The sequence below is a fragment of the Boleophthalmus pectinirostris genome, unplaced genomic scaffold (assembly GCF_026225935.1).
Source record: "Boleophthalmus pectinirostris isolate CB_2022bp ecotype Guang Dong unplaced genomic scaffold, ASM2622593v1 HiC_scaffold_16, whole genome shotgun sequence".
In the NCBI taxonomy this organism is placed as follows: Eukaryota; Metazoa; Chordata; class Actinopteri; order Gobiiformes; family Gobiidae; genus Boleophthalmus; species Boleophthalmus pectinirostris.
The window spans coordinates 38,695,556-38,720,555 of NW_026571095.1; the positions used below are offsets into that span (position 1 = coordinate 38,695,556).

Below are 25,000 nucleotides of genomic sequence, written 5' to 3' on the forward strand. Positions count from 1 at the left end.
TGTGCGCAGGGTTCAGTAGTGTGACGTGTCTCTTGTGTGCGCAGGGTTCAGTAGTGTGACGTGTCTCTTGTGTGCGCAGGGTTCAGTAGTGTGACGTGTCTCTTGTGTGCGCAGGGTTCAGTAGTGTGACGTGTCTCTTGTGTGCGCAGGGTTCAGTAGTGTGACGTGTCTCTTGTGTGCGCAGGGTTCAGCGTGTCTCTTGTGTGCGCAGGGTTCAGTAGTGTGACGTGTCTCTTGTGTGCGCAGGGTTCAGTAGTGTGACGTGTCTCTTGTGTGCGCAGGGTTCAGTAGTGTGACGTGTCTCTTGTGTGCGCAGCAGGTGTTCAGTAGTAGTGTGACGTGTCTTGTGTGCGCAGGGTTCAGTGTGTGTGACGTGTCTCTTGTGTGGCAGGGTTCAGTAGTGTGACGTGTGTCTCTCTTGTGTGCGCAGGGTTCAGTAGTGTGACGTTCTCTGTGTGCGCAGGGTTCAGTAGTGTGACTCTTGTGTGCGCAGGGTGTTCTCTTGTGTGCGCAGGGTAGTAGTGTGACGTGTTCTTTGTGTGCGCAGGGTTTCAGTAGTGTGACGTGTCTCTTGTGTGCGCAGGGTTCAGTAGTGTGACGCGGGTCTTGTGTGTTCAGGGTTCAGTAGTGTGACGTGTCTCTTGTGTGCGCAGGGTTCGTAGTAGTGTGACGTGTTCTCTTGTGTGCGCAGGGTTCAGTAGTGTGACGTGTCTCTTGTGTGCGCAGGGTTCAGTAGTGTTGCGTGTCTCTTGTGTACTTGTGTGCGCAGGGTTCAGTAGTGTGACGTGTCTCTGTGTGGGGTTCAGTAGTGTGACGTGTCGTAGTGTGAGTCTCTGTGTGTACAGGTTCAGTAGTGTGACGTGTCTCTTGTGTGCCGCAGGGTCAGGGTTCAGTGTGTGACGTGTCTCTTGTGTGCGCAGGGTCTGACGTGTCTCTTGTGTGCGCAGGGTTCAGTAGTGTGACGTGTCTCTTGTGTGCGCAGGGTTCAGTAGTGTGACATGTCTCTTGTGTGTACAGGGGTCAGTAGTGTGACGTGTCTCTTGTGTGCGCAGGGTTCAGTAGTGTGACGTGTCTCTTGTGTGCGCAGGGTTCAGTAGTGTGACGTGTCTCTTGTGTGCGCAGGGTTCAGTAGTGTGACGTGTCTCTTGTGTGCGCAGGGTTCAGTAGTGTGACGTGTCTCTTGTGTGCGCAGGGTTCAGTAGTGTGACGTGTCTCTTGTGTGCGCAGGGTTCAGTAGTGTGACGTGTCTCTTGTGTGCGCAGGGTTCAGTAGTGTGACGTGTCTCTTGTGTGCGCAGGGTTCAGTAGTGTGACGTGTCTCTTGTGTGCGCAGGGTTCAGTAGTGTGACGTGTCTCTTGTGTGCGCAGGATCTCTGAAGGCACCAACACGTCTCACTTGGACAAACTTCAGCGCGGCTACGAGAACATGGATCATTTCACCACAAACTTCGAACGACAGAGAAGAGCTCTGTCCAACATCACCTTCAACAGATGTGAGAGCGCCTGGCCCCGACACACACAGCCCCGTACACACCACTCACACAGCCCTCTACACACACTCACAGCCCCGTACACACACAGAGAGAAGAGCTCTGTCCAACATCACCTTCAACAGATGTGAGAGCGCCTGGCCCCGACACACACAGCCCCTACACACACACACAGCCCCGTACACACACTCACAGCCCAGTACACACACAGCCCCTCAGACACACACTCACAGTCCTGTACACACACACGGAGACCCGTACACACACTCACAGACCCGTACACACACACTCACAGCCCCGTACACACACACACACAGCCACTCACACACTCACAGCCCCGTACACACACACTCCCAGCCCCGTACACACACTCACAGCCTCGTACACACACACTCACAGCCCCGTACACACACACACACAGCCCCGTACACACACTCACAGAGAGACATTAAACTCTCTCGTGTTTGTTTCAGACGATGACGACAGCGACGACGAGGACGAGGAGGCGGAGCTCAGATCTGCAACAGGAAGTCGAGCCGAGACGCTTCCTGTGGCGGCGGCCGGCCCCTCCCCCTCCACGCCGGCCCCGCCCACCGCGTCCCCTATGCCCCCCGCCCCCCCCGCCGTGTCCCCCCACCCTCCCGTCGCCCCGCCCACATCTCCTCCGGTCGCACCGCCTATGTCTCCTTCACTAGCCCCGCCCACGTCTCCTTCACTAGCCCCGCCCACATCTCCTTCCCTGGCTCCTTCGTTGCCTCCTCCGCTGCTTCCTGCCGTGCCTCCCGTCTCCTTCCCTCCTTTACCGTCGCAGAGAGCTGCAGAGGCCACGCCCACCCCGACACGGAGCCACGCCCCCTCCGCCGCAGGAACCGCCCCCTCAGGCCCCGCCCCCTCGGTAAAACGCTCACACGACCCCATCACACAAAAACCCGCACAAAAACGACGACGTCAATCGTTTGTGATGTAAAGTCTTACGGTACGATATTTATTGCGATATATACATCTCACTCTACGATATTTTCATNCATACACACTAGTGTGAACGGACCGCTCACATACACACTAGTGTGAACCACTCACATACACACTAGTGTGAACCAACACTCACATACACACTAGTGTGAACCAACCACTCACATACACACTAGTGTGAACCAACCACTCACATACAACAACCACCACTCACATACACACTAGTGTGAACCAACCACTCACATACACACTAGTGTGAACCACCCACTCACATACACACTAGTGTGAACCAACCGCTCACATACACACTAGTGTGAACCAACCACTCACATACACACTAGTGTGAACCAACAGTGTCACCATACACACACTAGTGTGACCACCCACTTCACATACACACTAGTGTGAACCACCACTCACATACACACTAGTGTGAACCACCCACTCACATACACACTAGTGTGAACCAACACTCACATACACACTAGTGTGAACGGGGCCTCAGAGGCTCATGCACATCTTCACATCATAAAAGACGTGTGTGTAAATCCCCACAGATCGACGAGGTTCTAAAGTTTTGGTCTGAACTTATTTTTCTTGTTTACAGGAGGCCAAACCCCTGCTGCAGAAGTGAGTCCTGATCACACACGACGAGTCCTGATCACGAGTCACACACGACGACGAGATCCTTGATCACACACGATCCACACGAGTCCTGATCACACACGAGTCCTGATCACACACGACGAGCCCTGATCACACACGACGAGCCCTGATCACACACGACGATCCTGATCACACACGACGAGTCCTGATCACACACGACGAGCCCTGATCACACACGAGTCCTGATCACACACGACGAGCCCTGATCACACACGAGTCCTGATCACACACGACGAGTCCTGATCACACACGACGAGTCCTGATCACACACGACGAGCCCTGATCACACACGAGTCCTGATCACACACGACAGATCCTGATCCTACACGACGAGCCCTGATCGACATCACACACGATCCTGATCACACACGACGAGTCCTGATCACACACGACGAGCCCTGATCACACACGACGAGTCCTGATCACACACACGAGTCCTGAACACCCGAGTCCTGATCACACACGACACGACCCTGATCACACACGAGTCCTGATCACACACGACGAGCCCTGATGATCCTGATCACACACGAGTCCTGATCACACACGACGAGCCCTGATCACACACGACAAGTCCTGATCACACACGAGTCCTGATCACACACGACGAGTCCTGATCACACACGACGAGTCCTGATCACACGACAGCCCTGATCACACACGAGTCCTGATCACACACGACGAGTCCTGATCACACACGAGTCCTGATCACACACGACGAGTCCTGATCACACACGACGAGCCCTGATCACACACACGAGATCCTGATCACACACGAGTCCTGATCATCCTGATCACACACGACGAGTCCTGATCACACACACGACGACGAGCCCTGATCACACACGACGACGACCCTGATCACACACGACGAGTCCTGATCACACACGACGATGATCCTGATCACACACGATCGACACACGAGTCCTGATCACACACGACGAGTCCATGACACGACTGACGACACTGATCACACACGAGTCCTGATCACACACGACGAGTCCTGATCACACACGACGAGTCCTGATCACACACAAAATAATTCAAACATGTTTTTTCAGAGTTAAAAAATTCAAAGTGAGAATTTCAGCGGCGTTTAAATTCAGAATCTGATGGAGCAAATGTTGTTCTGTAGTGTGACGTGTCTCTTGTGTGCGCAGGGTTCAGTAGTGTGACGTGTCTTGTGTGTGTGCAGGGTTCAGTGTGTGACGTGTGTCTTGTGTGTACAGGGTTCAGTAGTGTGACGTGTCTCTTGTGTGTACAGGGTTCAGTAGTGTGATGTGTCTCTTGTGTGCGCAGGGTTCAGTAGTGTGACGCGTCTCCCTTGTAGTGTGACGTGTCTCTTGTGTGCGCAGGGTTCAGTACGTGTGTGAGGGTTCGTGTGTCTCTCTTGTGTGTGCAGGGTTCAGTAGTGTGACGTGTGTCTTGTGTGTACAGGGTTCAGTAGTGTGACGTGTCTCTTGTGTGTACAGGGTTCAGTAGTGTGACGTGTTCTGTGGTCTGTGTGTGTAGTGTGACGTGTCTCTTGTGTGCGCAGGGTTCAGTAGTGTGATGTGTCGGTTCGGTGTGTGTGCTGTGTGAGTTCAGTAGTGTGACGTGTGTGTGCGCAGGGTTCAGTAGTGTTGACGTGTCTCTTGTGTGCGCAGGTTCAGTGTGTGACGTGTCTCTTGTGTGCGCAGGGTTCAGGGTTCTTGTAGTGTGACGGTTCGTAGTGTGACGGTCTCTTGTGTGTCAGGGTTCTTGTGTGCGCAGGGTTCAGTAGTGTGAGGGTTCGTGTCTCTTGTGTGCGCAGGGTTCAGTAGTGTGACGTGTCTCTTGTGTGCGCAGGGTTCAGTAGTGTGACGTGTCTCGTGTTCGTGGTCGGCAGGGTTCAGTAGTGTGACGTGTCTCTTGTGTGCGGTTCAGGGTTTCAGTAGTGTGACGTGTCTCTTGTGTGCGCAGGGTTCAGGGTTCAGTAGTGTGACGTGTCTCTTGTGTGCGCAGGGTTCAGTAGTGTGACGTGTCTCTTGTGTGCGCAGGGTTCAGTAGTGTGACGTGTCTCTTGTGTGTGCAGGGTTCAGTAGTGTGACGTGTCTCTTGTGTGTGCAGGGTTCAGTAGTGTGACGTGTCTCTTGTGTGCACAGGGTTCAGTAGTGTGACGTGTTCTTGTGTGGCGCAGGTTCAGTAGTGTGACGTGTCTCTTGTGTGCGCAGGGTTCAGTAGTGTGACGTGTCTCTTGTGTGCGGCAGGGTTCAGTAGTGTGACGTGTCTCTTGTGTGCGCAGGGTTCAGTAGTGTGACGTGTCTCTTGTGTGCGCAGGGTTCAGTAGTGTGACGTGTCTCTGTCTCTTGTGTGCGCAGGGTTCAGTTGTAGTGTGACGTGTCTCTTGTGTGCGCAGGGTTCAGTAGTGTGTGACGTGTGTCTCTTGTGTGCAGGGTTCAGTAGTGTGACGTGTCTCTTGTGTGCGCAGGGTTCAGTTAGTGTGACGTGTGTCTCTTGTGTGCGCAGGGTTCAGTAGTGTGACGTGTCTCTTGTGTGCGCAGGGTTCAGTAGTGTGACGTGTCTCTTGTGTGGTGCGCGATCTCTGAAGGCACCAACACGTCTCACTTGGACAAACTTCAGCGCGGCTACGAGAACATGGATCATTTCACCACAAACTTCGAACGACAGAGAAGAGCTCTGTCCAACATCACCTTCAACAGATGTGAGAGCGCCTGGCCCCGACACACACAGCCCCGTACACACACTCACACAGCCCTCTACACACACTCACAGCCCCGTACACACACAGAGAGAAGAGCTCTGTCCAACATCACCTTCAACAGATGTGAGAGCGCCTGGCCCCGACACACACAGACCTCTACACACACACAGCCCCGTACACACACTCACAGCCCCGTACACACACAGCCCCTCAGACACACACTCACAGTCCTGTACACACACACGGAGCCCCGTACACACACACTCACAGACCTGTACACACACTCACAGACCCGTACACACACACTCACAGTCCCGTACACACACACACACAGCCACTCACACACTCACAGCCCCGTACACACACACTCACAGCCCCGTACACACACACTCACAGCCCCGTACACACACACACACAGCCCCGTACACACACAGAGACATTAAACTCTCTCGTGTTTGTTTCAGACGATGACGACAGCGACGACGAGGACGAGGAGGCGGAGCTCAGATCTGCAACAGGAAGTCGAGCCGAGACGCTTCCTGTGGCGGCGGCCGGCCCCTCCCCCTCCACGCCGGCCCCGCCCACCGCGTCCCCTATGCCCCCCGCCCCCCCCCGCCGTGTCCCCCCACCCTCCCGTCGCCCCGCCCACATCTCCTCCGGTCGCACCGCCTATGTCTCCTTCACTAGCCCCGCCCACGTCTCCTTCACTAGCCCCGCCCACATCTCCTTCCCTGGCTCCTTCGTTGCCTCCTCCGCTGCTTCCTGCCGTGCCTCCCGTCTCCTTCCCTCCTTTACCGTCGCAGAGAGCTGCAGAGGCCACGCCCACCCCGACACGGAGCCACGCCCCCTCCGCCGCAGGAACCGCCCCCTCAGGCCCCGCCCCCTCGGTAAAACGCTCACACGACCCCATCACACAAAAACCCGCACAAAAACGACGTCAATCGTTTGTGATGTAAAGTCTTACGGTACGATATTTATTGCGATATACATCTCACTCTACGATATTTTCATGATATATGGTACTGTATATGTCATGATAACGGTACGATATTTTCACGATACACATTTCACGGTATGATATTTATTGTGACATACAGCTCATGGTACGATATTTTCACGATATATGGCATGATATTTTCATGATATACATCTCACAGTACAATCTTTATTGCAATACACATCTCACGGTACGATATTTTCATGATACACATCTAACTATCACGATAACGGTATGGCATTTTCAGAAAACACATCTCACAGTACCATATTTATTGCGATATACAGTTTATGATACTGTATTTTCATGATAACGGTACAATATTTTCACGATACACATTCCGCTGTACGATATTATCACAATATACATCTCACAGTATGATATTTATTGTGATATACATCTTGCGGTACGATATTTTCACGATATAAGGTATGATATTTTCATGATACACATCTCATGGTGCGATATTTATTGTGATATTTTATGGAGGTTAAACAGCTAAAACTGTGAATATTCTTTTTTTTCTTCTTCAAACGTCTTGACAAGTTTTAATCCAAAGAACTGAGAGTTAAAAGTGTCAGAAGTGTCGTCTGCACTGACCTGGAGCAAAGGATCATGGTCTGTGTAGTTCCTCTGTGTTTTTGTAGCTGTTGCTCGTGATTCGATTTATCGTGACGGTCCAATGATATTACATTATATTATATAGATTATTGTTACATCACAAATGAAGACGCACAAATGAAAACAGTCACACACAAAACAACACAAAACAAACACAAAACAAACAAAACAAAGACAAAACAACACAAAACAAAACAAAACAAAACAAAAACAAAACACAAACACAAAACACAAAACAAACAACACAAAACAAACACAAAACAAAACAACACAAAACAAACACAAACACACAACACAAAACAACACAAAACAAACACAAAACAAACACAAAAAAAACACAAACAAACAAAACAAAACAAACAAAACAACAACACAAAACAACACAAAACAAACAAACAAAACAACACAAAACACAAAACACACAAAACACAAACAAACACACAAAAAACACAAAACAAACACAAAACAAACACAAAACAAAACACAAAACAACACAAAACAACACAAAAACAAAACAAAACACAACACACAAAACAAACACAAAACAACACAAAAACAAAACACAAAACAAACACAAACACAAAACACAAACACAACACAAAAAACAAACACAAACACAAAACAACACAAACAAAACAAAACAACAAAACACAAACACAAAACAAACACAAAACAACACAAAACAAACAAAACAAACACAAACACAAAACAACACAAAAACAAAACACAACAAACAACACAAAACAAACACAAAAACACAAAACAAACAACAAAACAACACAAAACAAAACAAAACAAAACAAACACAAAAACAAACACAAAACAAACACAAAACAAACACAACAAACAAAACACACAAACACAACACAAAACAACACAAAACAAACACACAAAACAACACAAAACAAACACAAAACAACACAAAACAAAACAAACAAACACAAACAAAACAAACACAAAACAAAACAAAACAAACAAACAAACACAAAACAAACACAAAACAACACAAAACAAACACAAAACAACAAAACACAAAAAAACAAAACAAACAAAACAACACAAAACAAACACAAAACAAACAAAACAAAACAAACACAAAACAACACAAAACAAACACAAAACAACACAAAACAAACACAAAACAACACAAAACAAACACAAAACAACACAAAAACACAAAAAACAAAACAAACACAAAACACAAACACAAAACAACACAAAACAAACACAAAACAAACACAAAAAAACACAAAAACAAACACAAAACAAACACAAAACAAAACAAAACAACAAAACAACACAAAACAACACAAAACAAAACAAACAAAAACAAAACACAAAACAAACAAAACAAAACACAAAACAACACAAAACAACAAAAACAAACAAAACAAAACAACACACAAAACAAACACAAAACAAACACAAAAAACAAAACACAAAACAAACACAAAAAACAACACAAAACGAAGACAAAACAACACAAAACAAACACAAAACAAACACAAACAACTGACATTTTGTATTGTTTTATTTCATTTGAAGTTTTCTGAAGAAGTGACCCCAGTTTGACCTTTAAAAGAATCAATAATATTTCCAAAACTGAAACAGCCCAAACGAAACTGTGTGTGTGTGTGTGTGTGTGTGTGTTTGTGTGTTGTGTGTGTGTCTGTGTGTTGTGTTTGTGTGTTGTGTGTGTTGTGTGTGTGTGTGTGTGTGTTGTGTGTGTGTGTGTGTGTGTGTGTGTGTGTTTGTGTGTTGTGTGTGTGTGTGTGTGTGTGTGTGTGTGTGTGTGTGTGTTGTGTGTGTGTGTTTGTGTGTGTTGTGTGTGTGTGTGTGTGTGTGTTGTGTGTGTGTGTATTGTGTGTGTGTGTGTTGTGTGTTTTGTTGTGTGTGTGTGTCTGTGTGTGTGTTGTGTTGTGTTGTGTGTGTGTGTGTGTGTGTGTGTGTTGTGTGTGTGTGTGTGTGTGTGTGTGTGTGTGTGTGTGTGTGTGTGTTGTGTGTGTGTGTGTGTGTGTGTGTGTGTGTGTGTGTTTGTGTGTGTGTGTGTGTGTGTGTGTGTGTGTGTTGTGTGTGTTGTTGTGTGTTGTGTGTGTCTGTGTGTTGTGTTTGTGTGTGTGTGTGTGTGTGTGTGTGTGTGTGTGTTGTGTGTGTGTGTTTGTGTGTTTGTGTGTTGTGTGTGTGTGTGTGTGTGTGTTGTGTGTGTGTGTTTGTGTGTTGTGTGTCTATGTGTTGTGTTTGTGTGTTGTGTGTGTGTTTTTGTGTGTGTTTGATTTTCTGGTTTATTTGAAGTTTTGCTGCTGAAGCACGAACCTGAAAAATCGTTGCAATTTTGCATATGAACCAGACAGGTGCAGACAGGTGCAGACAGGTGCAGACAGATGCAGCAGGTGCAGGCAGGTGCAGACAGGTGCAGACAGGTGCAGGCAGGTGAAATCCCTGTTTGGTGAAACTCATGATGTTTCTGATTCCTTCAGGAGCAAAACGACGCAGACGAACCACGACACGTCTTCAGCTTCAGCTGGCTCAACAAGGAGTGACATCATCACTGACATCATCAGTGACGTCATCAGTGACGTCATCACTGACATCATCAGTGACGTCATCACTGACATCATCAGTGACATCATCACTGACATCATCAGTGACGTCATCAGTGACATCATCAGTGACATCATCAGTGACAGTGACATCATCAGTGACATCATCAGTGGGCGTCTCTTGTTTTGTAAAACTTGATTGGTCGTTCTGGTTCTGCACGCGCTCAGAAGCTTCTGCGGTCACCTGCCGCACCTGCCGCACCTGTCTTTGGAGTCAGGCTAACGTTAGCGTGAGCGACGCAGATCCGGTAGAGACTTGGGGGGCGGAGTCTGTGTGAATAAAAGAGTTTGTTTTTTAAACTTCTGCTTCAGAACTTTATTTACAAAACCAAGACCAGGACCAAGACCAAGACCAGACCAAGACCAGGACCAGACCAAGACCAGGACCAGACCAAGACCAGACAAGACCAGACCAAGACCACCAGACCAAGACCAGACCAGACCAAGACCAGGACCAGACCACCAGACCAGACCACCAGACCAGGACCAGACCAAGACCAAGACCAAGACCAGCCAAGACCAGACCAAGACCAGACCAAGACCAGGACCAGACCAAGACCAGGACCAGACCAAGACCAGGACCAAGACCAGGACCAGACCAAGACCAGACCAAGACCAGGACCAGACCAAGACCAGACCAAGACCAGGACCAAGACCAAGACCAGGACCAAGACCAAGACCAGACCAAGACCAGGACCAGACCAGACCAAGACCAGACCAAGACCAGGACCAGACCAGACCAAGACCAGACCAAGACCAAGACCAGACCAGGACCAGACCAAGACCAAGACCAAGACCAGGACCAAGACCAGACCAAGACCAGGACCAGACCAAAGACCAAGACCAGGACCAGACCAAGACCAAGACCAGACCAAGACCAGGACCAGACCAAGACCAAAACCAGACCAAGACCAAGGCCAGACCAAGACCAGGACCAGGACCAAGACCAAGACCAAGACAGACCAAGACCAAGACCAGACCAGACCAAGACCGACCAAGACCAACCAAGACCAGACCAAGACCAAGACCAAGACCAAGACCAGGACAGACCAAGACCAAGACCAAGACCAAGACCAGGACCAGAGACAAGACCAGACCAGGACCAGACCAAGACCAGACAAGACCAGACCAGACCAGACCAGACCAAGACCAAGACCAGACCAAGACCAGACCAGACCAGGACCAGACCAAGACCAGACCAAGACCAAGACCAAGACCAAGACCAAGACCAAGACCAAGACCAGACCAGACCAAGACCAGACCAGACCAGACCAGACCAAGACCAAGACCAGACCAGACCAGACCAGACCAGGACCAGACCAGACCAGACCAAGACCAGGACCAGACCAAGACCAAGACCAGACCAGACCAGGACCAGACCAAGACCAGGACCAGGACCAGACCAAGACCAGACCAAGACCAAGACCAGGACCAAGACCAGGACCAGGACCAGGACCAAGACCAGGACCAGGACCAGGACCAGACCAGGACCAGGACCAGGACCAGGACCAGACCAGGACCAAGACCAAGACCAGGACCAGGACCAAGACCAAGACCAAGACCAAGACCAGACCAGGACCAGGACCAGGACCAGGACCAAGACCAGGACCAGACCAGGACCAGACCAAGACCAGGACCAGGACCAAGACCAAGACCAAGACCAGACCAAGACCAAGACAAGACCAAGACCAGGACCAGACCAGACCAGGACCAGGACCAAGACCAGGACCAGGACCAGGACCAGGACCAGAGATCAGATAGAGGATTAAGACCAGACCTTGGACCACAACCTCCTCTTCTTCTTCTTCTTCTTCTTCTTGTTCTTCTTCTTCTTCTTCTTCTTCTTCTTCTTCTTCTTCTTCACACTGGAGGAAGTTTGTAAAATATGATGGAAATGTTTGACTTGTGGAAAAGTGTTTGAGTTTTTTCAGGTGTTTGTTTTGGGCTGAAGGTTTTGAAAAGTCCATGGATCCAGTTTGTGTCGCCCCCTAGTGTCAAATCACCTGATGAAAAGACAAAAGGTTTTATCTCCACTTCCTTTTCTCTTCACGTCTTCTGTCACTTTTTCTACTTCGTTTGATTCGAGGAAGAAAGTTCTGATTTCTTCTTCTTCTTTTGAGTCCATCTGATGTGAAAATCACATCGAACAAAATGAAAGTGTCACGTTTAAAAGTGACACTCACATGTTCCTCTGTGGTTCTTGGACTCATGTGTTCGGACTCGTGTGTTTGGACTCGTGTGTTTGGAGTCGTGTGTTTGGACTCGTGTGTTCGGACTCGTGTGGTTCGGACTCGTGTGTTCGGACTCGTGTGTTCGGACTCGTGTGTTCGGACTCGTGTGTTTGGACTCGTCGTGTGTTTGGACTCTTCCGTGTGTTTGGACTCGTGTGTTCGGACTCGTGTGTTTGGACTCGTGTGTTCGGACTCGTCCGTGCGTCGGACCAGTGGTTTGTTTCAGTTTCTCTGAAGTTCTCTTCACTTTGGAGAAAAACGTTGTTAAATCTCTGAGTTTAACCTTTAACTCTCGAGTCAAAGATCTAAAGTCACATGTGGAGACCAAAAGGACCATTGTCCAGACTCCAGGGGCCACTCCTGCTGCTACACCCAGAGACAGGAGCCTTCCCTGGGTCAGACGAGTCCAGCCGGGCCCCTGGAGCCCCTCAGGAGCTCTGCCCCCAGGCAGGTCCAGCTGGAGCCTCCACACACGACCAGGAGCACCTCCTGAAGCACCTCCTGAAGCACCTCCTGAAGCACCTCCTGAAACACCTCCTGAAGCTCCTCCTGAAGCTCCTCCTGAAGCAACCTCCTGAAGCTCCTCCTGAAGCTCCTCCTGAAGCTCCTCCTGAAGCTCGTCCTGAAGCTCCTCGTGTTTCTCGTCCCTCTGAGGCGTCTCGTCAGACTGTGGTGACCCTGGACCTTCACATTTTGCTCTGGATTCTAGAAGGTTCTGGTAAAACCCGCTGAGCCTGATGGTAAAACCTGAGGGAACTTCTCCAGAACATTCTGGAACATTTCACCAGAAGCTGTTTGTGATTTCATAAACCTCCAGTTTTGTAAAATCTTCTTCTTCACACTTGAATCATTTTCACAGGTTCAGTTTTATTCCTGATGAAGAAACGTAATAATAATAATAATAATAATAATAATAATAATAATAATAATAATAATAATGATAATTAATAATAATTAATAATAATAATGATGATAATAATAATAATAATGATGAATAATAATAATAATGATAATAGTAATAATAATGTAATAATAATAATAATAATAATAATAATGATGATATAATAATAATAATAATAATAATAATAATAATAATAATAATAATGATAATAATAATAATAATAATATAATGATGATAATAATAATAATAATAATGATGAATAATAATAATAATGATAATAGTAATAATAATAGTAATAATAAAATAATAATAATAATAATGATGATAATAATAATAATAATAATAATAATAATAATAATTAATAATAATAATAATAATAATAATAATAAACTTTTATTTTATTTCTCACCAAAGTTTTTCAAACTAAAAGTGACAAAACATTTGTTTCATGAAAATCTGAAGAAAATAGAAAAAGTGACAGAAGACGTGAAGAGAAAAGGAAGTGGAGATAAAACCTTTTGTCTTTTCATCAGGTGATTTGAAATGTTCTTCTCCGCAGACACTAGGGGGCGACACAAACTGGATCCATGGACTTTTCAAAACCTTCAGCCCAAAACAAACACCTGAAAAAACTCAAACACTTTTCCACAAGTCAAACATTTCCATCATATTTTACAAACTTCCTCCAGTGTGAAGAAGAAGAAGAAGAAGAAGAAGAACAAGAAGAAGAAGAAGAAGAAGAGCAGGAGGAGCAGGAGGTTGTGGGTTTGACTCCGAGCGGCTCCTGTTTCAGCTAAAATTACAAACAGACTCTGATTGGTCCCTGCTCCTGCCCACGGACTAAATATGGACCAGAGACCAGAGACCAGAGACCAGAGACCAGACCAGGACCAGACCAGGACCAGAGACCAGAGACCAGAGACCAGACCAGAGACCAGAGACCAGAGACCAGAGACCAGAGACCAGAGACCAGACCAGAGACCAGACCAGAGACCAGAGACCAGAGACCAGACCAGGACCAGGCCAGGACCAGACCAGAGACCAGAGACCAGACCAGGACCAGGCCAGGACCAGGCCAGGACCAGACCAGGACCAGGCCAGGATCAGAGACTAGACTGGAGACCAGAGCAGAGACCGGACCTGAAGGACCCGGTCAGAGGAGCAGGACCAAAGTAAGACTTGATGTTAAATGTTTGTCTGATCCAGTCTGGTCCTAATCCACCCAAACCCCCTGCCCCAGTCCTGGTTAGTCCTGGTTTAGACCTGGTTTAGACCTGGTTTAGTTCTGGTTTAGTCCTGGTTTAGACCTGGTTTAGACCTGGTTTAGTTCTGGTTTAGTCCTGGTTTAGTCCTGGTTTAGACCTGGTTTAGTCCTGGTTTAGTTCTGGTTTAGTCCTGGTTTAGTCCTGGTTTAGTTCTGGTTTAGTCCTGGTTTAGTCCTGGTTTAGTTCTGGTTTAGTCCTGGTTTAGACCTGGTTTAGACCTGGTTTAGTCCTGGTTTAGTTCTGGTTTAGACCTGGTTTAGACCTGGTTTAGTCCTGGTTTAGTTCTGGTTTAGTCCTGGTTTAGTCCTGGTTTAGTTCTGGTTTAGTCCTGGTTTAGTCCTGGTTTAGTTCTGGTTTAGTCATGGTTTAGACCTGGTTTAGACCTGGTTTAGTCCTGGTTTAGTTCTGGTTTAGACCTGGTTTAGACCTGGTTTAGTCCTGGTTTAGTTCTGGTTTAGTCCTGGTTTAGTCCTGGTTTAGTTCTGGTTTAGTCTGGTTTAGACCTGGTTTAGACCTGGTTTTAGTCCTGGTTTAGTTCTGGTTTAGACCTGGTTTAGACCTGGTTTAGTCCTGGTTTAGTTCTGGTTTAGTTCCTGGTTTAGTCCTGGTTTAGTTCTGGTTTAGTCCTGGTTTAGTTCTGGTTTAGTTCTGGTTTAGTCCTGGTTTAGATCTTGGTTCAGGTTCTGGTTCTGAGTCTCCAACACGAACCTCCGGGAAAAAAAAGAGTTTATGTGGCGTAAATACGACACGGTTCTGTTTGTTGGAGTCGATTCCTCTGGAGGTTCTGCGGTCGGTTCCTGTGTGTGACCTGTGTGTGTGACCTCTGTGTGACCTGTGTGTGTGTGTGACCTGTGTGTGTGTGTGACCTGTGTGTGACCTGTGTGACCTGTGTGTGTGTGTGACCTGTGTGTGAACTGTGTGTGACCTGTGTGTGACCTGTGTGTGACCTGTGACCTCTGTGTGACCTGTGTGTGTGTGTGACCTCTGTGTGACCTGTGTGTGTGTGTGTGTGTGTGACCTGTGTGTGTGTGTGACTGTGTGTGTGTGTGTGACCTGTGTGTGACCTCTGTGTGACCTGTGTTGTTGTGACCTGTGTGTGTGTGTGTGACCTGTGTGTGTATGTGACCTGTGTGTGACCTGTGTGTGTGACCTCTGTGTGACCTGTGTGTGTTGTGTGTGTGTGTGTGTGACCTGTGTGTGTGTGTGTGTGACCTGTGTGTGTGTGTGACCTGTGTGTGTGTGTGACCTGTGTGTGTGTGTGTGACCTGTGTGTGACCTGTGTGTGTGTGTGACCTCTGTGTGACCTGTGTGTGGTGTGTGACCTCTGTGTGACCTGTGTGTGACTGTGTGTGTGTGTGACCTCTGTGTGACCTGTGTGACCTGTGTGTGTGTGTGACCTCTGTGTGACCTGTGTGTGTGTGTGACCTGTGTGTGTGTGTGTGTGTGACCTGTGTGTGACCTCTGTGTGACCTGTGTGTGTGTGTGTGACCTGTGTGTGTTGTGTGACCTGTGTGTGACCCTGTGTGTGACCTGTGTGTGACCTCTGTGTGACCTGTGTGTGTGTGACCTGTGTGTGACCTGTGTGGTGTGTGGACCTCTGTGTGACTGTGTGTGTGTGTGACCTCTGTGTGACCTGTGTGTGTGTGTGACCTGTGTGTGTGTGTGTGACCTGTGTGTGACCTGTGTGTGACCTGTGTGTTGACCTCTGTGTGACCTGTGTGTGTGTGTGTGTGTGACCTGTGTGTGACCTGTGTGTGACCTGTGTGTGACCTGTGTGACCTCTGTGTGACCTGTGTGTGTGTGTGACCTCTGTGTGACCTGTGTGTGTGTGTGACCTGTGTGTGTGTGTGACCTGTGTGTGACCTGTGTGTGACCTGTGTGACCTCTGTGTGACCTGTGTGTGTGTGTGACCTCTGTGTGACCTGTGTGTGTGTGTGACCTGTGTGTGTGACCTGTGTGTGACCTGTGTGTGTGTGTGTGTGTGACTGTGTGTGACTGTGTGTGTGTGTGACCTCTGTGTGACCTGTGTGTGTGTGTGACCTGTGTGTGTGTGTGACCTGTGTGTGTGTGACCTCTGTGTGTGACCTGTGTGTGACCTGTGTGTGACCTGTGTGACCTGTGTGACCTGTGTGTGTGTGTGTGACCTGTGTGTGTGTGACCTCTGTGTGTGTGACCTGTGTGTGTGTGTGTGACCTGTGTGTGTGTGACCTGTGTGTGTGTGACCTGTGTGTGTGTGTGACCTGTGTGTGTGTGTGACCTCTGTGTGACCTGTGTGTGACCTCTGTGTGACCTGTGTGTGACCTGTGTGTGACCTCTGTGTGACCTGTGTGTGACCTCTGTGTGACCTGTGTGTGTGTGTGACCTGTGTGTGTGTGACCTTGTGTGACCTGTGTGTGACCTGACCGTGTGTGACCTGTGTGTGACCTGTGTGTGTGACCTGTGTGTGACCTGGTGTGACCTGTGTGACCTGTGTGTGACCTCTGTGTGACCTGTGTGTGACCTGTGTGACCTGTGTGTGACCTGTGTGTGACCTTGTGACCTGTGTGACCTGTGTGTGACCCTGTGTGACCTGTGTGTGTGACCTCTGTGTGACCTGTGTGTGACCTGTGTGTGACCTCTGTGTGACCTGTGTGTTGACCTGTGTGTGTGTGACCTGTGTGACCTGTGTGTGACCTGTGTGTGTGTGACCTCTGTGTGTGTGTGACTGTGTGTGACTGTGTGTGTGACCTCTGTGTGACCTGTGTGTGTGTGTGTGTGACCTGTGTGACCTGTGTGACCTTGTGTGACCTCTGTGTGACCTGTGTGTTTGACCTGTGTGTGACCTGTGTGTGACCTCTGTGTGACCTGTGTGTGTGTGACCTCTGTGTGACCTGTGTGTGTGTGTGTGTGTGACCTGTGTGTGACCTGTGTGTGTGTGTGTGACCTGTGTGTGACCTGTGTGTGACCTGTGTGTGTGACCTCTGTGTGACCTGTGTGTGACTTGTGTGTGACTTGTGTGTGACCTGTGTGTGACCTGTGTGACCTGTGTGTGTGACCTCTGTGTGACCTCTGTGTGACCTGTGTGTGACTTGTGTGTGACCTGTGTGTGACCTGTGTGTGACTTGTGTGTGACCTCTGTGTGACCTCTGTGTGACCTCTGTGTGACTTGTGTGTGACCTGTGTGTGACCTGTGTGTGACCTGTGTGTGACCTCTGTGTGACCTCTGTGTGACCTCTGTGTGACCTCTGTGTGTGTGTGACCTGTGTGTGTGACCTGTGTGTGTGACCTGTGTGTGACCTCTGTGTGACCTGTGTGTGACTGTGTGTGACCTGTGTGTGACCTGTGTGTGACTTGTGTGTGACCTGTGTGTGACCTGTGTGTGACCTCTGTGTGACCTGTGTGTTTGACCTGTGTGTGACCTGTGTGTGACCTGTGTGTGACCTGTGTGTGACCTGTGTGTGACCTCTGTGTGACCTGTTGTGTGTGACCTGTGTGTGTGACCTCTGTGTGACCTGTGTGTGACCTGTGTGTGTGTGTGTGACCTGTGTGTGACCTGTGTGTGACCTGTGTGTGACCTGTGTGTGACCTGTGTGTGACCTGTGTGTGACCTGTGTGTGTGTGTGACCTGTGTGTGTGTGACCTGTGTGTGACCTGTGTGTGTGTGTGACCTGTGTGTGTGACCTCTGTGTGACCTGTGTGTGACCTGTGTGTGTGTGTGACCTGTGTGTGTGTGACCTGTGTGTGACCTGTGTGTGTGTGTGTGACCTCTGTGTGACCTGTGTGTGTGTGTGACCTGTGTGTGACCTGTGTGTGACCTGTGTGTGACCTGTGTGTGACCTGTGTGTGACCTGTGTGTGACCTGTGTGTGACCTGTGTGTGTGTGTGTGACCTGTGTGTGTGTGTGACCTGTGTGTGACCTGTGTGTGTGTGTGACCTGTGTGTGACCTTGTGTGTGTGTGACCTGTGTGTGACCTGTGTGTGACCTGTGTGTGACCTCTGTGTGACCTGTGTGTGACCTGTGTGTGTGTGTGACCTGTGTGTGTGTGTGACCTGTGTGTGACCTGTGTGTGTGTGTGACCTGTGTGTGTGTGTGACCTGTGTGTGTGTGTGACCTGTGTGTGACCTGTGTGACCTGTGTGTGACCTGTGTGTGACCTGTGTGTGACCTGTGTGTGTGTGACCTGTGTGTGACCTCTGTGTGACCTGTGTGTGACCTGTGTGTGTGTGTGTGACCTGTGTGTGACCTGTGTGTGACCTGTGTGTGTGTGTGACCTGTGTGTGTGACCTGTGTGTGACCTGTGTGTGTGTGTGACCTCTGTGTGTGACCTGTGTGTGACCTGTGTGTGACCTGTGTGTGTGACCTGTGTGTGACCTGTGTGTGACCTGACCGTGTGTGTGACCTGTGTGTGACCTGTGTGTGACCTGTGTGTGACCTGTGTGTGTGTGACCTGTGTGTGTGTGTGACCTGTGTGTGTGTGTGACCTGTGTGTGACCTGTGTGTGACCTGTGTGTGACCTGTGTGTGACCTGTGACCTGTGTGTGACCTGTGTGTGTGACCTGTGTGTGACCTGTGTGTGTGACCTGTGTGTGACCTGTGTGTGACCTGTGTGTGACCTGTGTGTGACCTCTGTGTGACCTGTGACCTGTGTGTGACCTCTGTGTGACCTGTGTGTGACCTCTGTGTGACCTCTGTGTGACCTGTGTGTGACCTGTGTGTGACCTGTGTGACCTGTGTGTGACCTCTGTGTGACCTGTGTGTGTGACCTGTGTGTGACCTGTGTGTGACCTGTGTGTGTGACCTGTGTGACCTGTGTGTGACCTGTGTGTGACCTGTGTGTGTGACCTGTGTGTGACCTGTGTGTGACCTGTGTGTGACCTGTGTGTGACCTGTGTGTTTCCCGCAGATGGCGCTGTCGCAGATCCTGCCGTCTCTGTTCCTGTCCGGGGCGGACGGGGCTCAGAACGCGGCGCTGGTGTCGAGGACGGGCATCACGCTCATCGTGAACGTGACGTTGTGTCACTCGTCGCCGCCGCCGCCCGGGGTGGAGGTGCTGCGCGTCCCCGTGTCCGACCTGCCGTCGGCGCCGCTGCACCGACACTTCGACCGCGTGGCCGAGCGTATCCACGGCAACAGCGGCAAAACGCTGGTGCACTGCGCGGCCGGGATGAGCCGCTCGCCGGCGCTGGTCATGGCGTATCTGATGAGGTTCAGGGGCGTGTCCCTGCGACAGGCGCACGCCCTCGTCAGGGAGCGCCGCCCGCTCATCCGCCTCAACCGCGGCTTCTGGCAGCAGCTCCTCGTCTACGAGAAAAACCTGTACGGGACCAACAGCGTCCGGCTCGCCGACGAGGAGGAGGAGCTCCGCCCACAGCAGCTCCGCCCACAGCAGCTCCGCCCACAGCAGCTCCGCCCACAGCTCGAGCTCAGGACCAAAGACGCAGTCGCCGCGGCGACCAGAGGTCACCAGCTCCTCCCCCTCAGGCCCCCGCTGACCTCTGACCTCAGACCCTCTGTGACCCCGCCCCTCTCCCCCCTCAGACTCCCCCCCTCCCCTCTCCTCTCTCGACGAGCGGCTCTAAGCTCCGCCCCTCTCTCGCCGCGGCTCAGGGGGGCGGAGCTTATCTCTCACAGGAAGTGCCTGGGGCCGGTCCCGCCCACTCCACCGCCGAGACGCAGAAAGTAACAGGCCCCGCCCCCTGAGACACAGCCCCGCCCCTGAGGACACAACCCCACCCCCTGAGGACACAGCCCCGCCCCCTGAGGACACACCCTAGACACAGCCCCCCCCCTGAGGACACAGCCCCGCCCCCTGAGGACACAACCCCACCCCCTGAGGACACAGCCCCGCCCTGAGGACACAACCCCCCACCCCCTGAGGACACAGCCCCGCCCCCTGAGGACACAGCCCCGCCCCCTGAGGACACAGCCCCACCTCCTGAGGACACAGCCCCGCCCCCTGAGTTCCACGGTGACGTTGTGAGACTCTGAGGTTTAACGGGTCAAAAACGTCTGAATAAAATCTGACGTTTTTGTTTCTCGTGTTTCACATTAGCGTTAGCATTAGCGTTAGCATTAGCTTGTTTACATGTGAGTTTCAGCTGAAACTGAAATCAACGACTCGAAACATTCACCCCCCGAGTCCGACTCAGACTATGACCTGAGTGACCTGAATGTGACAGAAGTGACCTGAGTGTGACCTGAGTGACCTGAGTGTGACCTGAGTGACCTGAGTGACCTGAGTGTGACAGAAGTGACCTGAGTGTGACCTGAGTGACCTGAGTGTGACCTGAGTGACCTGAATGTGACAGAAGTGACCTGAGTGTGACAGAAGTGACCTGAGTGTGACTGAAGTGACCTGAATGTGACAGAAGTGACCTGAGTGTGACAGAAGTGACCTGAGTGTGACCTGAGTGACCTGAGTGTGACTGAAGTGACCTGACTGTGACAGAAGTGACCTGAGTGTGACCTGAGTGACCTGAGTGTGACTGAAGTGACCTGAGTGTGACTGAAGTGACCTGAGTGTGACAGAAGTGACCTGAGTGTGACCTGAGTGTGACTGAAGTGACCTGAATGTGACAGAAGTGACCTGAGTGTGACTGAAGTGACCTGAGTGTGACAGAAGTGACCTGAGTGTGACTGAAGTGACCTGAGTGTGACAGAAGTGACCTGAGTGTGACTGAAGTGACCTGAGTGTGACCTGAGTGACCTGAGTGTGACAGAAGTGACCTGAGTGTGACAGAAGTGACCTGAGTGTGACAGAAGTGACCTGAGTGTGACTGAAGTGACCTGAGTCTTATTTATTTCATGTTTTTCATATTTTCAGGTGTAAAATATAAATATTTCCTCAGTGAGTTCATTTTGTTTTATTTCTATTAAATTATTTTCATTATTTTTATTCTATTATTATTTTCATCAAAGTAAATGAACAAAACAAAACTCTTGGACAAAAACGTTTGGTTAAAATGGACAAACTTTATATTTCTGTCGAGGTTTAAGTTTCCTGAAGTTTTTGTTAGAATTGTTTTGATTTTATTTTTTCTTACACTTGTCTTTAAATATTGTTTTCATAATGTTTTGTTTTGTATTTTATTTGTTTTGTGTTGCTGATTTATTGTTTAACCCTTGTGCCATTCTTCAGATCAGCCCAGTATATTGTAATAATAATGATATTATTATTTACTACTACTACTACTACTACTACTACTACTACTACTACTACTACTACTACTACTACTACTACTACTACTAATAATAATAATAATAATAATAATAATAATAATACATGGGCTAAACATGGGCTAAACCAGGACTCAACCTGGAGTAAACATGGGCTAAACCTTTGCTATTACTTTTTATTTATTTTGTATCTACTTGACTATATTTGCCGTAATAAAATTGGGTAAAAGGTTTATGGAGGAGATTGATGAAAGCAGTGTGATCAAACCATTCAAATGTTGTTGTTATAACTTCTTTCCCTAATTTAGGAGTTCACTTTCATTTTTAACTACACCAAAACCGTAATTTCATAAAGAAAAACAACAACAACAACAAAACAGTGAATGAATAATCAGCGTATGATCCTGCCTGGTCAACCCAGTGTTTGTCCTGTAGGTGGCAGTAATGCGCCTTATCTACGCATGTCCACTTTTAAGGCTACTTCCTATGAATTTTACAGCTAAAACAAAATGCTCCATTTGTTTGTATTAAATTAAATTAAAACATTTAAGCATTGAACAGAAAATAGAAGTTAGGCTGTATCCCACTGGTTTCCGCTGCGTCTTTGGCGATAAACAGCGTCTGAACACAACCGCGATCGCAATGAGGTGACGTTTCCTTTCTAGAGACACGTTAAACATAAAAAATAGCGATATGCATTCGTAAACGTGATTTCAAAATATTCGTAGTACTTTAATCAAATACTGAGTCACGCTTTACGGTTTAGCGCTTAAATATATACTTGTGTTTGTGCCGAGTGGTCTAAGGCGCCAGACTCAAGGATAATCTCCTTCCTTCCGTAGAAAAACGGGACTTCTGGTCTCCGACTGGAGGCGTGGGTTCGAATCCCACTTCTGACACATACCTTTTCTTGACTTCAGACACATAAATCTAATACTGTCTTTTGATTTACGATGTAATAATTTGTACATATATATTTAAAACCTGACTCGCCCGTAGTGACCAGGGACCCTCAGCATCTCGCGCCTGCGTGCGAGACGCGGGCCGATCATTGCCGCTTGCGGCTATTTATTATTATTATTATTATTATTATTATTATTATTATTATTATGCATAATAATGATCAAAAGTGCATATTGTTGGTACTGCAAAACTGTTACAAGTTGTAAAATTATTCATATATATATTTATTTATTTATTTTTATTTTTTTTATTACACTTTGTTACACATACAAAAGGTTAAAAACAAAGAAAATCATTTATTGGAGATTGAATTACAACACATCTAAATAATAATATGCACATGAAATGACACAAAGGCTGTGTCCCAATCCGCGGGCTGCAGCCTCTGAAGGCTGGTTTTAAGGCCGCATACGTCACTTCCGGTGAAACAAGGCCTGTTCCATTTCATTTTTATGTCATGCAGCCTTCAAATGCAGCCCTAAAACCGACCTCGTTTCCATGGAGATGGGGCCGCGAACGGAGGACACATCCGAGTATCCTTCGCAGCCTTCAGTATCCCAGCATGCACCGCGCGGCGCCAGTCACATGTTCAAAAACACAGAGCAAAAAGCCGGTCCCGAGAGCGGAGAAAAACATGTGAGTACACTTTTAACTTTAGGAAATCATTACTAACACAACTGTAAACGTAAAATACGACCATAACTCCCACAAAACTGTCAAATAAGTTTGTTTTTAACTGCGTGAACCGCGGAGTTTTGAGCTAAAGTTTGCCTAGTGATGTGCAGCTAATGCGATGAAAAAGTCCGCTCAAACTTTCATATTTGGACACATTTCCATCAAACACTCATCATGTTTTTACTGTTAGGGGAAAAGAAGCCCACAGATGATTTAAAGAAGCTACGAGGAGAAAACTCCACGTTTTCACGGACAGTGTAAACATGTAAACAGTTGGTCAGTGTAGCTCGGAGTTAAGATGAAAACACACATTATTTCATACATTCAACTGAAAAGACTCAGTCTGACTCTATCAAAGCTCATATTTACTTGTAAATCACATCATATAAACGTCCAACGTGTGCATTTCATTCAGGGAAACATGATCTGCTTTAACAATCTGTGCATGTTTGTAAAGTGAAGAGTAAATAATCCTGCCTGGACACGTCACATTTATGATGGACATGAGGCTCGTTTAACAGATCTGTGCAGACACTGGTGTAGATACGACCTGGTGTAGATACGACCTGGTGTAGATACGACCTGACTGTGTCTGTTAGGTCTGTCACATCTAATGTTATAACAATGAGAAATCTGTTTTACATGAATTTTCTTTTCTCATCTGCAGCCTCCTGTATGAGGACACGACACACTGCAGGGGCCACAGAACTGTTGACTGACAAGATGCTTGTGATTCATAAAATGGGTCAAATGCAGATGACAAAGTAAAGCCAACACTGAGCTGGAGGTGCTGACCCAGACTCCTGCCAACGATTAGGTCTGGGGCATGTTACATTGAAAATTGTACTAATAAGAGCTGCAAATGAATCATGCTCATGTTGAAATTATGATTTAAATTGTGAAAATATGTATTTCTCAAATGTGTGGGATTCCTCTGTTCATTTATCTGTTTCAGATATAAACTGCCTTTGAATCTGAATGTACATCAAAGTTTAAGTTCAACGTTAAAATAGTTTATTGTCAATTCTTCATACGAAAAACATATAAAGAAATCGAAATTGTTTTTCTCACTTCCTTGTGTATAAATAAATAATAATAAATGTAAATAGTGCGGGGGGAGTCCAGGTGTTCTTTGGGGCTGCAGGTTCTGTCAAACTTTTTTTCCTCAAAGTCTTATGTGTTTCATACAGGTTTTCACTGCAGGACAGAACTTTGTTAGTTTTGACCATCTGAGTGTTTCAAATGTGTTGTCAATTACTGTCCAGGTTTCCAGGACAGGTTCCACTGTCCATGTCCATGTCCTGTCCATGTCTCCAATGTCCATCCAGTCTCCACTGTCCAGACATGTCTCCATGTCTCCATCCATGTCAATCCAACGTCTCCACTGTATGTTCCATGTCCTCACTGTCCATGTCCACTGTCCATGTCTCCATGTCCATGTCTCCATGTCTCCATCATGTCCACTGTCCATGTCCATGATGTCCATGTCCATGTCCATGTCTCCAAGTCCATGTCCATGTCCATGTCCAGTCCCCACTGTCCATGTCACTGTCCATGTCTCCACTGTCCATGTCTCCACTGTCCATGTCTCCAATGTCCATGTCCACTGTCCATGTCTCCACATGTCTCCACTGTCCATGTCTCCACTGTCCATGTCCACTGTCCATGTCCATGTCTCCACTGTCCAGTCCATGTCCACTGTCCATGTCTCCATGTCTCCACTGTCCATGTCTCCAATGTCCATGTCTCCTGTCATGTCTCCACTGTCCATCCATGTCCATG

General features: G+C 48.1%; 3 protein-coding genes and 1 long non-coding RNA gene across 4 annotated transcripts; all 4 read left to right on the forward strand.

The window, feature by feature from the left end:
• Window positions 1-1,366: 1,366 nt before the first annotated feature.
• LOC129408288 (uncharacterized) lies at window positions 1,367-3,095 on the forward strand. Its single transcript, XM_055151437.1, has 3 exons — window positions 1,367-1,492; window positions 1,963-2,384; window positions 3,069-3,095. Exons 1-3 carry the CDS (start codon window positions 1,426-1,428, stop codon window positions 3,093-3,095), a joined length of 516 nt encoding a protein of 171 aa, XP_055007412.1. The 5' UTR covers window positions 1,367-1,425.
• A 2,597-nt stretch (window positions 3,096-5,692) lies between these two features.
• Window positions 5,693-10,306, forward strand: LOC129408289 (mucin-7-like). The gene is made up of 3 exons (XM_055151438.1): window positions 5,693-5,810; window positions 6,275-6,697; window positions 9,906-10,306. The coding sequence occupies exons 1-3, from the start codon at window positions 5,744-5,746 to the stop codon at window positions 10,304-10,306; spliced, it is 891 nt and encodes a 296-aa protein (XP_055007413.1). The 5' UTR covers window positions 5,693-5,743.
• Window positions 10,307-19,307: 9,001 nt separating this feature from the next.
• On the forward strand, window positions 19,308-20,384 carry si:ch1073-184j22.2 (dual specificity protein phosphatase 18). Its single transcript, XM_055151439.1, has 3 exons — window positions 19,308-19,749; window positions 19,933-20,083; window positions 20,198-20,384. Exons 1-3 carry the CDS (start codon window positions 19,308-19,310, stop codon window positions 20,382-20,384), a joined length of 780 nt encoding a protein of 259 aa, XP_055007414.1.
• A 2,647-nt stretch (window positions 20,385-23,031) lies between these two features.
• On the forward strand, window positions 23,032-24,433 carry LOC129408410 (uncharacterized). The gene is made up of 3 exons (XR_008631921.1): window positions 23,032-23,179; window positions 23,886-24,035; window positions 24,409-24,433. It is a non-coding gene; the product is annotated as an uncharacterized LOC129408410 (long non-coding RNA).
• Window positions 24,434-25,000: the final 567 nt, after the last annotated feature.

What these genes read in the sequence shown, in the direction of transcription:
- LOC129408288 (XM_055151437.1), top strand. Translation starts at nt 1,426, where the DNA reads ATGGATCATTTCACCACAAACTTCGAACGACAGAGAAGAGCTCTGTCC. An exon ending in CAACATCACCTTCAACAGAT is followed by an intron (nt 1,493 to 1,962) that starts GTGAGAGCGCCT and finishes TGTTTGTTTCAG; the next exon opens with ACGATGACGACAGCGACGAC. An exon ending in CCTCAGGCCCCGCCCCCTCG is followed by an intron (nt 2,385 to 3,068) that starts GTAAAACGCTCA and finishes TCTTGTTTACAG; the next exon opens with GAGGCCAAACCCCTGCTGCA.
- si:ch1073-184j22.2 (XM_055151439.1), top strand. Translation starts at nt 19,308, where the DNA reads ATGGCGCTGTCGCAGATCCTGCCGTCTCTGTTCCTGTCCGGGGCGGAC. An exon ending in CAACAGCGTCCGGCTCGCCG is followed by an intron (nt 19,750 to 19,932) that starts ACGAGGAGGAGG and finishes CCCCGCCCCTCT; the next exon opens with CCCCCCTCAGACTCCCCCCC. An exon ending in CCACCGCCGAGACGCAGAAA is followed by an intron (nt 20,084 to 20,197) that starts GTAACAGGCCCC and finishes CCCCCCCCTGAG; the next exon opens with GACACAGCCCCGCCCCCTGA.
- LOC129408289 (XM_055151438.1), top strand. Translation starts at nt 5,744, where the DNA reads ATGGATCATTTCACCACAAACTTCGAACGACAGAGAAGAGCTCTGTCC. An exon ending in CAACATCACCTTCAACAGAT is followed by an intron (nt 5,811 to 6,274) that starts GTGAGAGCGCCT and finishes TGTTTGTTTCAG; the next exon opens with ACGATGACGACAGCGACGAC. An exon ending in CCTCAGGCCCCGCCCCCTCG is followed by an intron (nt 6,698 to 9,905) that starts GTAAAACGCTCA and finishes TGATTCCTTCAG; the next exon opens with GAGCAAAACGACGCAGACGA.